Here is an 18120-nt window from a genome sequence, read left to right as displayed (position 1 = left end):
TATAAATAAAAAATAATTTTATATAATAGATGTGACAGTATGTATTGTATAAAACATACAAGTTAAAATGCATCCCATTGATATTCTTGTAGAATAATAATGTTATCGTTGGTGTTGGGAGTAATTAGTTCTGATGGAAACAACCAAAAAAGGTAGAGGCCTTCCTCTTATTTTTCAAGTGTCCCTTATTTAGTGGCCTACAATAAATCTCATGGAAACTTTATTTGCAGATTATGCTGTAATTTTGATTGTAATCAATTACGTCCAGTTCCTTGTCCCTTCTCCTGATTTTATAATTAATGTGCTTTTGTAGTGGCGTTGAGGATTAAAGGAAACCTTTGGGATATGATAAGACTACGCACAAGTGAGAAACAGATTTTGCAGCTTCTAGGTCTTCTTAAAGGCATTAGGGGCAACTTCATAAGCTAGAATGCTTGTCTATTAAAACAATGCAAAAAAAAACAAACGACTTTTGTATTTGCCTTATTACCTATAGCAGATATCATTTTCTAATGCCTAGCTAATAAAATCTAGCATGCTGAAAAGCGAAACACACTTTACCAAAGGAAACATGTAGCCAAATAAATGGGTTCTTGGGGAAGGCATTAGAAAGTATACAGTAACATAATCTTAAAATGATCTATTTTGATGTAATGTATGTATTTCTCAGTTTTGTGTGTGCAAGTCATGTTTGTGTGTAATATATGTGAACTCACTAGGGTATGTGAATTTGAATTGCCCCTCAAAATGTCTAATGCATTCAGGCCAAAGGTGCCCCTTTTTGGTGAAATTTGTACTCTGCTAGATCTGCTCCGGTCCACTCTAACAGCTATTGTGGAGTGAAAGCATCTAGAAGTAACAAGAGCTCAGCCACTAAGCTAGATATGCATACTGACACCGCAAAAAGCCAGCGTACTGAAGCATATAGCTCATAAAAATTGCTTGTCCTCTGTAGCATCCCTCACTACAGAGTTCCATATTGCGTCTGGAAAGAAAATCAGCACAAGCACTGTGTAGCAGGAGCTTGGCAAAAAACACCATGCTCAATACCAACTTTCAGCGGAAATGGTGTGAAGTACACCTCCACTGGACTCAGGAGCAGTGGAAATGTTCTCTGGAGTGATGTATCAGACTTTATCATCTGGAAACTAGATTGACGATAGGAGAACGCTACCTACCGGAATCCATAGTGTCTACCGGATCCCTTAGTCCTAGTGAAGGGTTATGTTACTGCTACAGCATGCAGACATTTGGGACAGCTTTATGTTGCACCAGTTTAGGGAAGACTTTTCTGTTGCAACATCACATGCCCATTGTAGGCGCTTTTGGCAGTGGACAGGGGTCAGCATGGGCATCTACGGCTACACAGCCCCATACACAACAAACTGCCTTTTCCCCCATGTGCATCGATGAGCCTTGGCTGCCCATGACCCTGTTGTTGGTTCACTGCTTTTACTTCCTTAGACCAATACTGACCACTACACACAGGGAACACCCCACAAAAGCTGCAGTTTTGAAGATGTTCTGACCCAGTCGTTTAGCCATCACAATTTGGCCCTTTTCAAAGTCACTCAGATTCTTACGCTTTGATAACAAGTTTGTCAGTGTTATTCTCTTCACCTCTCAGTGGTCATAATGTTATGACTGATCAGTGTATGTGGAACACAATAAAAATTAAAGTTCCAGACACACAGATTCTGGTTAATGTATAGCTCTTGGAACTTAATTTGCATCCTGACATGTCTGTGCTAAATCCATGATCGCGTGTTACAAACACTAAAGAAGGAAGAGCAGGAAAATATCTAATTACATAAACCAATGCTTTCCAGAAAATACTGGAATAAAACCTCAAACCTTATTTAGTTTTGGTCTTGCGTTAAATTTAGAATAACTTTATGCCATTGAATTAACCACTACTACATCTGTGGAAGGCTGCTCCAATTGTTTGCCACCCACTCAATAAAATAAAACTTCCTCATTACTTCTGTCTCTAAACCTCTAATTTTAGACTATGAGTTTTTGCTTCTCCTTTAGTTTGGGGTAGCCGTATTAGTCCAGTGTATAAGAATGCAAAAAAACAGAATGTTGCAGAATCTTGTAATACCTTTTATATTGGACTAACAGTATTTAAAATAATAGACAAGCTTTCGGGAGTCCTCCCTTTATCAAGTCAAAATGCTTTTGACTTGATAAAGGGAGGACTCCCGAAAGCTTGTCTATTATTTTAAATACTGTTAGTCCAATAAAAAAGGTATTACAAGATTCTGCAACATTCTGTTTTTTTGCATGCTTCTCCTTTAAAATATACTTAAATCTTGAATTTTGTAGAATCCCAATTACTTTATGTATATTTTTTTCCAGTGGCGTATTGTGGCCTAGGCCCAGTGCAGCAGGTCCAGGGGGGCAGTGCCTCTGCCACATAACAGGGAGCAAATTGCCTTGTTAGGAGATCAGGGTCCCTGTAATGCATCTGCTCTCTGTTAACACAATGCACTACTGTGGCAAGTCAGCACAGCCTGGATTGTTTCCTTTTGCCTGACACCATGCATCAATAAAAGGTCAAGCAGCGGTATATGACATCATGGTCATGGCATTCAGCCATAAGGTGCTTGGTGGCACGTCCCTGTGTAGCACCCACGATATATATGACACTGATTTTGTCACATCTCTTCTCCCTTCCAAGCTATACATGATGAGATCCTTAGTGATCATTGATAATTGTTTCTTATAACGCATTCATTATTTTAGAAACCTCTCTCTGAACTTTGGGGTCCAACACGAATCTGGTGTACAAGGTGTTGGAGCTCACTGTACATATACAGCTTGGTACAGGTGTGAATTCTTATTTACTCCGCTGCTTTAGATGAGCTGCTACTTTTTTCTTCACTTCTCTTAACGACCTTTGTTGAGCTTGTGGTGACATAAGTATTGTTGTCAATGTTTTAGCCAGTTGAACTCTTCCTGTATTACATGTCTTTTGATATGTTAACGAGGGCACACCTACAGTGATTCAATATGCCTGTTGAATGAAAAATCTTAGTTCAGTCTCTCTCTGCCCATCATCCTGCATGGATGGGGTAATCGGTGGTGTGCTGGGTTATGTTGGACCTTTAGGTTGCAGGTTAGTCTTGGAAAGTGTTGCATTGTATGTTGGGCTGTCACTCATTTATTGTATGTTACTGTGTTTTTGTCTCTTATTAAATATCTGTTAAAGTAGACAAACCTTTGTGTTATATTTTATATTTGGTTTTAAACACCACAGAGCTTGGGTTCCACAGATCTTTTCCCTGTCTGGAATAAAGGTATATAAAACTCAGGTGTGGGTATTATATGTATCTAAAAGGGTTAACTTCAACAAAAACATGTACATATACAGTACAAGTTAAGTCTATAATTATATTAATCACTACCATAAAATAGTTACAATGTATGATGAAGTAGCCTTGTGAAGTGGAATATGCTGGGTACAGATAAGGAAGAATGGAAAGCAGTGGGAGGGTAATCAGGATCCCTAATTACTTGAACTTCATAAGGAGTTGTTCATGGCTAGCGATAAGTGGAAAGCATTGCAATGGTAACTGGATGTATCTCAAGGTTGGTATTTGTACATAACTCAGTGTACAACTAAACATCCCATGTACCTCGGAAGGTCTATATGTTTTTCTTTCAAGGATATGATAGTATTTGGTACATAGTATAACAACTCTTGGCTATATTCTGATTGTAAAGGGAACATATATATATTAATACATTTAAAAATCTTATCAACATGGCAATTGTCGATCCTACTGGCTAGTGCCAGATGAAGGTCCCTTTGTGCCAGGTGTGTCCCTTTGTTATCTGTAATTGTCTTCCAAAAGCAATGCACATTTTAAAATAACAGAAGTGCCTTTTTGATCTTCAACTCTCATAACCGTGGTATTAACTCGGAAATGTAACAAAACAAATATTGTTATTGATGTCTATAAATTGCATATCTTATGTAAAATTGGTTGCTTAGGAATTTGCCTAAACTTTTGACATAAAAATTAGTCATGTGACTATAATAACACAAAAAAATGCTCCAAAATCTTATATTATCAAGAGAGTTCCAAAAACAGATCATCATAGATTACCTTCTGTAAAATTCCATTAAAACCAGATTCACTTTAAAAGATCGGGAAACATATTGACAAATAATAATAACATGAAATTTAGAAGGTGGCTAACACACAGCTTCCCATGTAACAGAAAGGTCACAAGAAAAGAAAGAGAGGATGTGATACAAGAGCAGGAGCAAGGTGGTTGAAAACGGCTAAGAATAAGGTAAGGTGCATTCTGGGAAAAATAATTGCAACTTGTAACTAGATCCGTATCTTCTTTCTACATCTGTTTCTCCTGGTGTCTTCTATCTTATGTCTTCTTCCATAAGAACCTGTCCTCCTGGTGCAGTTCTGCAAAAGGGCGGAGCCATGAGGACATCCTTGCCCTCTTTCTCCAATCATGGAGAAAATGTGCTCGGAAGATCTACCCTTTTGCGGAAACATTTTTCCTACCTTTTCGACCTGCAGCTCACATGCACACAGTGTATCTGAATAGAACCTAGCAAGATGCACTGAACATATTTATATAGGTGCATCCTATTTCAGGCATATATCCGCTAGCAATTAGCCATATTAGGCATCTGTCAAAAAACAGATTTTTTTTTTTACACATAAAAATAATGAAATTGCTGCAAATTAAAAATGGGACCTCTGTGTGCAAACATGTGTACTCTATGACCAAACGTATGCAGATGACCTTCTAAGTAATTTTAGGTGTTTCAGCCACACCATTTGCTAACCGGTACATTATCAAGCACATCTGATTTGACATGCTATCTCCATAGATAAACATTGCCGGTAGAATGGGTCATTCTGAAGTACTCAGTGACTTTAAATGTGGCGCTGTCATATTTTGCCACCAATCAGTTTGTGAAATTTCTGACCAGTCCACTCTAAGTGGGAGCAATCTCTTGGTGACAACAGCTCAGCCATAAAGCGATTGACTACTCACACATTGTGCGTAAAAATCACTTGTGCCCTGTAGTATCGCTCATTACAGAGTTCCAAGAGTCCTCTGGAAGGAACATTAGGGCAAGAGCTTCATGAAATGGGTTTTCATCATGGACGAGCAAAACTATGTGAAAACCTGACCATCACACCTATATGAGCTTTGCGACTATAACAGCTTCCACTCCTCTGGGAAGGCTTTCCACAAGATGTTAGAGTGTTTGTGTGGGACTTTCTGCCCATTCATCCAGTAGAACATTTATGAGGTCAGGCATTGATTTTGGGCGAGAAGGCAATCCAGTTCATCCCCAAGGTGATCAATAGAGTTGAGGTTAGGGCTCTGTGCAGGCCACTCAAGTTCTTCCACACCAAACTCATCCAAACGTGTTTATAGACCTTGCTTTGTGCACTGGGGCAGAGTCATGTTGCAATAGAAAAGGGGCGTTCCCAAACTGTTCCCACAAAGCTGGAAGCATGTTGAAGCATTAACATTACCATTTAGTGGAACTAAGGGGCCCCTGAAAAAGCCACAAGCCTTTATCCCTCCTCCAAACTTTACAGTAGGCACAATGCATTCTGGTAGGTAGCGTTCTTCTGGTACCCACACTTTAGCATTTGGAGGCCCCACTCTGTGAGTGTCCTAGTTGCTTCAACTTAATAATAGCACTTACAGTAGCCCGGGTAAGATTTAGCAAGCAGAAATTTCCCAAACTGGCATCTGAGCTCTTCAGTACCATTCATTGTACTGCCAGTGTTTGCCTATGTGCTTGATTCTATACACCTGTTAGCAATGGGTGTGACTGAAACACCTAAACTCAGTAAGAAGGGTGCACTTTTAGTCATATAGCAACACCAGCCATGTTAATGCTTTGTATGTGCAACTGTATATGAGTTTCTACCCATTTTGTACTTAGAAATATACCGTATTTGCACGATTATAAGACAACCCTGATTATAAAATGACCCCCCAAAATCTGAATATTGATTTAGAGAAAAAAAAGAAAAAGCCTGAATAAGACCCTATAGGAAAAAAGTTTTACTAGTAAATATTAATTCATGTAAACATTTTTTTCATATTAAATAAAAGCTATGATTGAGAAAAAAATATATTTTTTAATTTCCTTTTATTTGCCAACATGCCCCCCCAGTTATGCACATCTGCCCCCAGGCTTGCCACTCTGCCCCCAGAAATGCCATATACCACCCTATACGCCACTCTGCCTCCCTCATATGACTTATACCCTCCTATATGCCACTCTGCCCCATGATATGCCTTTTTACCCCCTTTATGCCACTCTGCCTCCAGAAATGCCTTATACCCCCCTATATGCCACTCTGCATATCTCCTCTCTGGCAACCGGGGAAAGTCTGCGAGATGCTCGTAGACAACTTCCGCTGTTGCCCGTGCTTTCGCCGGCACTTGGTGATCGAAGCCCCGGTGGAAGCGCCGGCAGCAGCTGAGGTTGCCAGACAGGATGATCCAGGTCCCCTGCAGCGCTGCGGCGGATCTGGATCTTATCTCATACAGTAAATACCAAGAATAATAATAAAAAGGAAAAAAAAAACTATTTAAAAGTGTCCTAATACCCTTTATCACTATAATTAGATACAGAATTGTTTTTAAAAAAATTGACCGCTAAACTTCTTAAGCTAGAACTATTAAAAACACAATATACCGTGTTTCCCCGATAGTAAGACACCCCCGATAGTAAGACGTATCGGGAGTTTCAGAGGGGTCAGCTAATATAAGCCGTACCCCGAAAGTAAGACATATGTCTTACTTTCGGGGAAACACGGGGGATTTGCCTACGGCCTACGGCCGCATTAACGCAGGGCATAAGGGGCGCCTGCCCCTTAGGCCCGCCGCACCTGCGACCGGGTCCGCCACTCTAAGGGGCCGGGAAGTCCCCACCAAGGCCGGCCTTACGTGTCTGCGGCCGCACAGGATTTAAATTAAAACATCGGGGTTTTTTTTTTAACTTTATTTAACATCCTCCATGTTAAATAAAGTTAAAAAAAACTTTATTTAACATGGAGGATGTTAAATAAAGTTTTTTTAACTTTATTTAACATGGAGGATGTTAAATAAAGTTGAAAAAAACCCCCGATGTTTTTATTTAAACCCTGTGCGGCCGCAGACCCCTAAGGCCGGCCCCTTAGAGCAGGGCCGACCTTTGGGGTGTGCGACCGCACAGGGCGCCACACTCCAGGGGGTGCCAACCTGCGGCACCCGGCACCCCTCCAGAGACGGACAGTAATGTCCGCCGCTGGAGGAGCAGGCTCGCAAGGGAGCGGTATCGGAGGTCTTTAACAGACCTCCGGCTCCCTTGAGTGATTTTAAGCCGGGTTCAACCCGGCTTAAAATCACTCAAGGGAGCCGGAGGTCTGTTAATGACCTCCGATACCGCTCCCTTGTGATCTGCGCGGCAACAGCTGTTGTGCGCCGGGGTTTCTTGTCAGATCCCGGCGCACAACACTGAAGCCGCGCCCACCGCTGTCCGTGCCCTCTGACCCGGAAGGAGACAAGAACTGGCGAAGAGGAGGAAAAGAAGCTGAAAGAAGAAAGGAAAGGTAGGAAAGCATTAAATTCGAAAAATTTTTCCCAATATAAGACATACCCCGAAAGTAAGACATAGTGGGGCTTTTAGGGATAAAAAGAAAGTAAGACGCTGTCTTACTTTCGGGGAAACACGGTAGGGTACTATACTGTATAAATGATGTCTGTGGCTCTATAAAAGATGAAAATGCATGTATGTATGTATGTATGTGAGTATGACTGTAATGAGGGAATAATGATAAACATAAATTGGCTCTTTGTTTAGCAGTGACGGCATCTGTGTAGATGAAATCCAAAGCGAAATTGCAAAACAAATGTTTTTTTTTGTTTTTTTTTACACACTAGCACTAATAATTATATAATTTATGTGTTCATATGGTTTCCAGAGACAGACCTACTTATTCTAAAATAAAATAAAAAAAATTCTTTTGAGTACATAAAACATGGATGAGGGTAATCACAGTAGAACCAACATATGGTAAAAATGGCCAAAAAAAGCTCCATGAAAATGAAAACCCTCGGTAATGAGGGGGTTAATAATATCAAACTTAAAGGGTTCCTTTTTAACTTTAAGAAAAAAACATGTATAATTGTATTTAGAGAAGATTTAATCTTTTTCTCAGTTGGAAGTTTTACAATATAGTCTAATAACTAAATTTTCAATGCAGCCACCAAATATTTTCTTTGTTAATGGACAAGTTATATGTAAAACTCTCCTGTCAAATGATGCTCATGGCATAAAAGCTACCCGTTGTACAGCACTACGGAATATGATGGCGCTATACACAATAAATTATAAACTTGCCACTATGTGCATAAAAATGAAGCACACTTTCGAAATATCCCGTTCACTGTTCCGATTGATGGTTAGCAATATGCAGACCTGTTGCTGCTATATTCATCAAAAATATCAATATCACGCAGCTCCGGTTACAAACGCTCTGTGTCTTTTACCGAAATTCTTACAGAATGGAAGCAAAAGAGCACTCGGTGAAGTCATGTGGAAGGTGAAAAGGGTGCGATAAATCGTAAGGTGGGAGAGGGTGGCGGGGGGCTGTGTGATGATGAGCAGCGGTTCGGTGAGTCACGGGAGCCGTGAGGAGATATAAAGGCGCAGGGCGGACGGGAGCCGGCCATACACACTTTTTGTCTAGAGAGTGCCGGCGCCTCGCTCCGCTTAGACACCAAAAGTGCCCTAAACTCATCAGGTGGGGAACTTCTATACACCGTGCGGTAGTTACCGAGCAGGCGGCATTGGCGCCTTTATTAACACGGCTCTACAGGCTGAGGTACCGAGCGCAGCTGTTTGCCAAGGCGCGCTATCCCATTGCGTGTGCGCTCCGGCCAGGGACACGCTACCCCACCGGCCAGGTGTGAGGGCGGCGGCACGTAACGGCTGAGGAGACTAGAGAGCCCGCCAGTAACCCCACGCACACACTTGTCACAGGTAGATATGGTATCAGTGCGCGGGCCCCTCCTGTGCGCGGCGCTGCTCCTCCTGCTGGCTCAGCTTCCCGGGGAGCTCAGAGCAGAGTACGGCGTCAAACTGTGCGGCCGGGAGTTTATCCGGGCTGTGATCTTCACCTGCGGAGGCTCCCGCTGGAAGAGGCTGTCATTGGAGGCGGAGGACGGCGGCGACTGGCGGAGGGACACTTCGGGATACAGGAGGAGGACAGGAGGTGAGGAGCTGGGTGGTACTTGCTGTACTTTTTGAGTAAGTAGTGTGGGGAGGGGCACATAGTGAAGGCGAAATAGACACAAGCAACAAATCACCCGGCACACATACGCTTATGTACAAAAAGCTAACGTAGCCCAAATGCAACCCTCTGCAAAGTACCCGAGTGCACGGCATTAAAAGCTGTAGTTAGAGCACAGCAAAAGATGTGGCAGGGCCAAGGAGCTGATGGAGCCGAACAAGGGTCCATGTAACTGATGGGAATGAGAACCACCCAGTATGGGCGTACTCGGGAACTCTCAGGGGTAACCCTGAGTCTCAGGGCTGTTGCCCCAATTACCTGGGTGAAGGGGAACACATTTGACCAGGGACTACAGAGGATCTTCATAATGGGCTATTAAAGGGTTAATATTTCAAGAGTCTCGGTGTCAGCTCATTTAGAAAGTTCCCAGGTTCTGGTGTAGAGCTACGCCTAGGGGTTTTTGCTGTCAAAATGCCACTCAATACAGTTGGCAGGCTGTTATGGTATGGTGTGTGTAGTGTATATGTGTGTATGTGTAGTATATATAGTATGTATATATGTGTGTATATATTTATATATAATGTATGTATGTATATGTAGGCAGTGTAATACCATGGAGAGTTCTTGTGTGTAATATATTAGAACATTAATGACTTTAGATGAAAGAGCCAGTTCTCTTTTTGTCTATTTTAATGTCTCATTGCTTACAATTATTTAACCCTTGCACTACGTTTGTTTAGCGGAGACATGTTCAATGTCACAAACTCTTTTTGTATTGTCACCTGTTAACAAATGAGGTGGCTTAAGGCTGTGTCTCATTTCTGCGTAAACACTACAGCTTGATTTCCATGGCGTGTTTAACAGAGGACAGTGAGTTAGCCGGGGCACTAATACGCTTAATGTATCTATAGCGAGAGTTATAAGTAAGTGGGCAAAAGGTGACAAACACCGATCACCAGGGCTCAGATATGTATTGTAGCCAAAGCACACTGATATCAGCCAGTTGAACCAAACCAAAATGAAAAGTAGGGTCTGAAAACCCCCCAACCAAGTGTCTGTACACCTTTCTTCAAAGAAAATTTTCCAAGTGTTAAAAGAGAACAGCGACAAACGTTCTCAGCTACCACAAGCGAATCACAATATGCTGATTCCTATGTTAGCGTGTATAAAGCTGATCCTGATTTGAATCCAAAACATGCAAACTTTCTAATATTCTTTTACAGAGTCTAGGCAGAGGTATGTATTGAAGGATAGAAGGTATGTCCCCTTTTGGTTGTTTTTTTTTTTTCACCCGTTTTTTACAGTTTGCAGGTTTTCTGTTTAGGACAGAAATTTTTTTTACATTTCTTTGCCGAGATTTTATTTTACTTGTTGTATTCTGTACAGCAGAGGTCTTTAGTCCCTTTGTGCCCACCGTTAGCCTTCTGAATGTGCTGTATGTAGCCCTTCGGCACGCTTACACACATTAGCCACACATGTTTCTGGAACGTAGTAGTGACAACTAACAAGACTGAAACACCTGCTTGCGGGTGTACCTTTCTGTCTTGTGAATGACTGCCGAAAAGCCTTGGACACTGCAAGCTTTGTATGAAGGGACATGTACCCATTGTACAGTGCTAAGGAATTTGATGGCACTATATAAAGCAATAAATAATAATAATATATTTAAACTCACAAAAAAAGGACGTGTAATGTGTTTTAGATATTCCGGATACAAAAGAAAATTACACAAGTACTACATTTACAGCTATAGAGCAAATAAATCCTATAGATTGCTTTTTTATGGAGAGAAATGGGAAAATTAGAACAAATTCTAGCATACTAAAAGAAAACATAACTTTATAAAATCTTATCCATATTGATGTAAGCACATAGTAATAGGATAACAACAAATATTATAAAAGCCATGTGTTAGGTATAGATATTAAAATATATATGGGTGCTAAGAGATCAGCCCCATCACAGAACAGGGCAGATCATTCTGGTTGCAATCAGATAAATGTATAGCTTGGGAGACAGGTCTCACGCATATTTTATTAATTTCACTAGCAGAAAAAATAATATATCCTCTGTACACTCCGAATATCAAACAAACATACTGATTGAATACACAAACATTTCCCCCACTATGCTGAGTCTATAATAGTGTTGTGGCAAAGAAGCAGCGTTTCAGAGAGAACTTGATTTCATTGAACTAGGAATTGGTGAAGTATAGAATGATTTACCCCCTGGAAAAATGAGTAACAGTTTATTTAGTGGGGTCGTGGTACATAGTGTAGGTTGGACTAATCCTCTGAGTCAATTTCCATTTATTTTTTTTCCAGGTTTCTTTTTAGTGTATGAAGAAGGTTCATTTTTTAGAACTGATGCACTTAGACAGCATGGTCCAAATGAATTCAGTCACTTGTATCCCAGCGTTTAGTAGTTAAAAGGCTTTTATTTTACAATCCATATGAATTAGGACCGATCTTGCAGCAAAGTATGTGTCTGCACAACCAAGAGGGAGACTTTTGCTGGGTGCTAATTTAGGAAGTTCTAAGGTTTTAGCGTATATTTGCAGGTGTAAGAATCCAACTGAACATATTTGAACCAGAGTGGCATAAAGGGGGGTTTAAAGGCATATCATGGGGCACTCTGCCTCCAGAAAAGCCTTATGCCCACCCATATAACACCCCCCCTGACTTACTAGTGCTTCTAGCTCCCTGGTGTCTAGTGGGGGCAGCAACGGTGGTTGTCCACGCGCATTACACAGGCGTTCGCCCGCTGCCAGAGAGGAGAATTCCCCGCAGCGCTGCAGAGAATTCTCCTCTCTGGCAGCAGGGGAAGGTCTGCTCGATGGACGCAGACAACGCCCCCTACTGCTTGTACTTCCGCCGGTGCTCGGTGATAGACGCCCGGTGTAAGTGTCCTGATTTCAGAAGTACCTAATTTATATAGAATTTTCATACTTTCCCAGCACTTATAGGGAACATACTATAAGGTATACATTATTCGTAGCATTTTTACATTAGGTATGATGGGATTGCAACTCTAATTTTAAACAAATAAACCAAAAATACCCACAAAAGTATATATTTCTGTAAAGCAGTTAACCCAGACTATTATATCAGGTGTATTTGATAGCCAAATAGCTGCATGAAGAGTGCCCAATCACTATCAAAGGTGGCCGCAGAAATTATTTCCTGCGCTTTTTTCACCAACAATTCTGTGTTGCTTAGATTTTTTTGAGTATGTGTTACGTCAGAGAAATTGTTTAGCTGCATCTCCTGATTACGGAGGTACCCCACATCTTTAGTTGTTTTTTTTCTAGAGGGCCATATCCACCCCTTACATATAGTACCCTATAGGGTAGTATTTTTTATACTTATGGCTTAACAGGTTTGGGGGTTGTGAACGGGGGGCCAGGAGGGTTTTTAGATGTTGTGTTAGGGCAATGGGATGTAAGGGTTTTTTCCTTTTTTTTAAATGTTTTATTTTATTTTTTTATAACAAAAAGTATGGTTAGAGGTCCTCTTGAACATGTTATTAATGCCAGTGATGTCACAATGACATCACTTAGCTCACTTTATTGTTTTTTTTTGTATTATTATTAATTGTATTATTTTTCAGCTTTTGTTTTGCTGATTTGTGTTTCAGTATGTGAGAAGACTGATAAACATGGTTTTTCACTCTCCTCCCTGCGATCCTCCTGCACCGATCACACTGATCTCCATGCAAGTCTCCATAGACAGTATCTGTGATCAGTGCCTCATTAGACCGATCTGATATCCTAGCAGGGTCTAGACAGACCCTGCAAGGCATATGCTGTCCTCTGATGACCTTCTGGGTGACGTCAGCAGTGACGCGACCCGGAAGGGAGCGCGCGATCAGGTATTTAAAATAGCAACAGTGTTCCGGCGCTTCTGCCGGTCAGTTGTTACAAGAGGTCTGGCAGCATTGTTGGCTTCTGCTGACAGGGGGGAGTCCAGGCTGTCAATTGACAGCCTGTTCTCCCCTGCAAGAAGTTCAGGACGTACCGGTACGTCCATAGGGGCTTCTTGAGATGCGTTTTATGGACGTATCGGTACCTCCATAGGGGACTGAAGGGGTTAAAAGTTTGATTTATCCAATAGGCAAGCTATATCACATACACTGTGTGTTTTTAAGGTGTGAGGTGAGCTATAAATGGTTCATGGTAGAGCTTTTCTGAAATGTTAAATTGATATGAGGCTTCACTCAGAAATACATTCAGACTGACCTTATTTATTTATTTTTTAACAGATGCAGCCATTCAGGATTCCAGCAACAAAGAGTTAAATCAGCTAAAGCTGCAGCCGTTTTTGGAATCGCGTATAGATCACCTTGAGAATGCAGATATCCCTTTAAGACAGCGCCCACTGAAAGATACTTTGAATATATACGATGACTACAGTGATTATGCACCCAGCTCCGATGACTTCAATGCCTATGTACGGCAGGCGGAAGAGTCTACTCGAAAGACCCAAAGTGGAGCAGAAGTCAGTGGTGTTGTAGGATCAGATAGATTCCCATGGATGAATAGGAGGAGGCGAGAAGCATCTGTCGGAGTAGCAGGCATATGCTGCAAATGGGGGTGCACAAAGGCAGAGATAAGCACCTTGTGTTAACATGTAACCGAAGATTTATTTCTGCGTAATGTACACGGACATCATTTAAATAATGCGGATTATTTTATTGCATAATTTGGGGGGACAGCATTAAGTATTGGGTCCTTCACTATTTGTACTTTTACGGAATGCCTTTGTGAAGGCTTTAAGCGGCTAATGTGGTTCATTTGGTTTGTCAATAAAAGTTATTGTTTTTCTGCTGCTATTGTAGTTTTCTGGTGGTTTTCATTCATCCAAAGCAAGAATCTTAGCTATGACATGAAACGACCAGATACTGGTGAATGTAGTGGGTATATAAACAAAATAAATTCATGTATGCTATGTGATCGGTTTTATTATTTGCGTTAACAAGGAATCGTCACATCTAAGCAAAACTCAAATTGAATCAAGTGATTAATTGTATTGTTAGTAATATTCCATTTGCAATTAATTGAGACTTAGATGTCCTTCCTCTGTCATCCACCAAAGCCATTGTCCATTTTCTTGGTTTCCCATATTCCTTGGCAAAGAATTTGTTAGAATCCTACAACGAGTACAAGCAGAAAGTTAGAATGCACTTCCTGTAGAATGGATTGTTACAGCGGACGACACACTATCTTCTAGCACTAGAGCATACCTCCCAACATTTGCAGTGGATGCGGTTATAAGAGTGCCAATGAAATGGGGCTTTACCAAGACTTTTTCATGACTTTATGACCTATAATATAGCTATGGCTGTAAGTAAGACACTTAGAACAACATATACTGTATTTTTACCTGGCGATGTTAAGCCGTTTCAGTCTAAACTAGAGGTTCAAAGGCTTATATGTAATGAAGTATTCCCAAAAAGGCGGTAGATAATTTGAACATGCCTCCAATGGTAGAGGGTATTACAGTGTGAGAATATAAATAAACAGGCATAGAACTAACCTGAATGTAACACAAGACTAAAGGCTTCAAGCAGAAAAAAAACCAGCATGAAGTTCTATGTTCCAGAGAGAATTTTGCAACTGTGTGCAAGAAAACTTTTTTTTTTTTTATGTACATTTATCTGACAATTGGTAAAAACAAGACTTCTTAACAACATTAGGTGCCACAAGATGACCTCCTCTACATAATAGACATAACAATACTGCTGTAGTTTTATTGTGCGAAGGAATCATAAATCTCCTTGTAAACATTAATTTGCTCTGCCCTTATATTTTGCCCCAACATGCAAAGTAAAACTATTCCTAGCCTATAGAATATTTATTTTGTAACAATATACTTTTGAGAGGGCTTAATAAACAATTTGTTCCCATACAACACAGAATTGCAAATGGCCAGAGCAGAGCACTTGTATTTTTGGGGTGTATTTTACAGTGGGGACAGTACTTTACCCAGACTTCTGATGTGATTACTACTTATAACTATTTATTTAATTTGGTAAGGCATTAAAAAGAAATAGAATGCATTTAATTTACAATTAACTGTGTAAATAGATTCTTTTCTAAATGTATACACATTGTAGGGCTGTAGGTACACAGCAAATATTCTGACATCCTAGAAAGGAGGGAGCTCAGAGACCAAAGGGGCCACAGGGAATATCAATTGCTGGGATTTATCTGTGAAGCACTCTTTTGATTGGAGGTTCTTTCAGTGAATGTGCATGGCTTCACCACTCCTTTAAAATGTTTGTAACATTCACTCAGAGAAACACCATGGGTAGTCTTTTTGTAAAAAAAAAAATATATATATTTCTACCCGTCCTTATTTAGGTCATTGAGCTGCTTAACCATTAAAAATAGTGGCATAAAACACATTTTTTTCTTTACAATAACTACAATCTACAAGCTTGTGAGGACTAAATATCAGTCAATGCTGTGCTCCTATGGACTTAAACATTGAAAAAAACAGTGCTGACCTGAAAGTCAAGGGTTAATGATGATCAGATCACTCCTGGCCAATAGGAGTGATCTGATCATTATGGCAACCCCTGGATGACCATGCCCTAGAAAGAGAGGAGGGTAATAATGAGAGAGAAAAAATAAATACAATAATTATTACCTGATCCCTTGTCAGTGACATTTTAATTTGCTGATTATTGATTGGTGTCCCAGATCAATGTCAGTGGCCTAAACTTGTCACTTACAAGTGATCTGTACATCTAAAAAAATATAAACAAAGTTTGAAAACAAAAAAAAAATGAATTTTTTTGTTTATTTTTACACACATTGTACTTCAGGTATGAAGTTATCGCTCATGGTATAGGTCACTTTCAAACACAAAAATAGATTTGTAGTGTTGCTTGGGGGCTAAAAGGCCACATTCGTGAAGTGTGCGTTTTTTTGACATCTGGTCAGTCTGTGCCCATGCCTTATTTGGGAAATCTTTGATGCCGGCCAGTTCAACCTCCATTAAAATACCATCTTTTTAAAAATGAGACACCCCATGGGTATTTCAGATGCCAGTATTTAAACTCTTTACATGCCAGGATTTTGGAGAAGATAGATATGTATATATATATATATACCTACACACACACACACGCCGATCAGCCACAACAGTATGACAGATGAAGTGAATAACACTTATAATCTTGTCATCATGGCACTTGTCAGTGTGTGACATATATTAGGCAAGTAAACATTTCGTCCTCAAAGTTGATGTGTTAAAAGCAGGAAAAATGGGCAAGCGTAAGGATCTGAGCGACACTGAGAAGGACCAAATTGCGATGGCTCTTGTGAGGTTCCCGGTCTGCCGTGGTCAGTACCTATCAAAAGTGGCCCAAGGAAGGAAAAACAGTGAACTGGCGACAGGGTCATGGGCGGCTAAGGCTCATTGATGCACATGAGGGTGAAGGCTGGCCCTTGTGGTCAAATCCAACAGACAAGCTACTGCAGCCGAAATTGCTGAAATAATTAATGCTGGTTCTGATAAAAAGGTGTCAGAACACAGTGCATCGCAGTTTGTTGTATGGGGCTGCATAGTCGCAGACCAGTCAGGGTGCCCATGCTGACCCCTGCTCACTGCCAAAAGTGCCAACAACGGGCATATGAGCATAAGAACTGGCCCACAGAGCAATGCAAGAAGGTGGCCTGGTCTGTCGGTTTCTTTTAGATCACGTAGATGGCCAGGTTCATGTGCGTGGCTTACCTGGAACACACGGCACCAGGATGCAGTATGGGAAGAAGGCGGAGGCAGTGTGATGCTTTGGGCAATGTTCTGCAGGGAAACCTTAACATAACCGGGGAATTATTTTTACATATTACCACATTTTTATTTCTTTAACAATTTTTTATTTTACTAATCACTCTGTGATTAGTAAACTGGGCTCTTTTGACTTGAATGGTTAAATGCAGTACATTCAGAGTTCTAAAGGCGGCATTTTATTTGTTTATATACTCGTATTTTATTAGTGGGTGCCACCTTCTTGCGCGAGGCAACACCCCTTTGCTATTGCGCTTGTGGCTGTGCTAGGCACATCAATTGTCGTTAAGGTGATGTATATCCGTGACGTGCCTGGTACATCAATTGTCGTCAAGGGGTTAAATAAATTAAATTAGAAACTGCTGTAAGCCAGTTAATTAGACAAAATCCTCAGAACGTCAAATGTGCATAACACGCCAGTCTAACCAAATGCAATCTTCTAATAAACAGTAAATGCAGAGTCAGGAGTTAATTAAACCCTTACATTGATAGAATTGAATAACTAATGCTCATTATAGAATAGCAACATCAAAGTTATCTGTGCAGTCACGTATTATAAACTCACATGTATTTACTATAATTGATATCCATATTCAACCTTATTTAAATCATTTGATCTTCAAATGTAATGATATTATTTGTTCATTAATGAACATGTAATACCAGCAATTAACACATTTCTGGTAATTTCCATTATGCTCATGGCTTTGACTGACAGCTGAATCATAACACAGTGAATAGTGACGCAATGACCACAAAGTGATCAAGTCCATAGAAAATAGCCACATATTTAGATCTTGTATATATTAACACATATATAAACGTTATTGTAACATTATGAAGTTTGTACCATGAGCCACCAGATGGCAGCAAAATAATCAACTACATAGTAAATAAATGTGTTAAATAGTTTACTATATAATAAATAAAGCTATTAATATAAATATGTAAATTACAATTTAAAACATGATGTGCAATATTAGATACATAAAATGAAAATTGCCCTGTGGAAATAACCACATTTTAACCATATAGTGAATTGA

The 18120-nt window shown here is 40.3% G+C and overlaps 1 protein-coding gene across 1 annotated transcript; it reads left to right on the top strand.

Moving 5' to 3' along the window:
* The first annotated feature begins 9040 nt into the window (after positions 1 to 9040).
* Positions 9041 to 13909, top strand: LOC149300645 (relaxin-3-like). The gene is made up of 3 exons (XM_089484959.1): positions 9041 to 9266; positions 13012 to 13014; positions 13551 to 13909. The coding sequence occupies exons 1-3, from the start codon at positions 9041 to 9043 to the stop codon at positions 13907 to 13909; spliced, it is 588 nt and encodes a 195-aa protein (XP_089341085.1).
* The last annotated feature ends 4211 nt before the right edge of the window (positions 13910 to 18120 follow it).

This window comes from Sceloporus occidentalis, unplaced genomic scaffold, assembly GCF_023333645.1.
Source record: "Sceloporus occidentalis isolate IW3139 unplaced genomic scaffold, rSceOcc1.0.p SCAF_24, whole genome shotgun sequence".
Classification (NCBI taxonomy): Eukaryota; Metazoa; Chordata; class Lepidosauria; order Squamata; family Phrynosomatidae; genus Sceloporus; species Sceloporus occidentalis.
This window is presented reverse-complemented; position numbering and strand designations above follow the sequence as displayed.

Excerpts from the sequence above, each read along its gene's own strand:
- LOC149300645 (XM_089484959.1), top strand. The coding sequence starts at position 9,041 with ATGGTATCAGTGCGCGGGCCCCTCCTGTGCGCGGCGCTGCTCCTCCTG.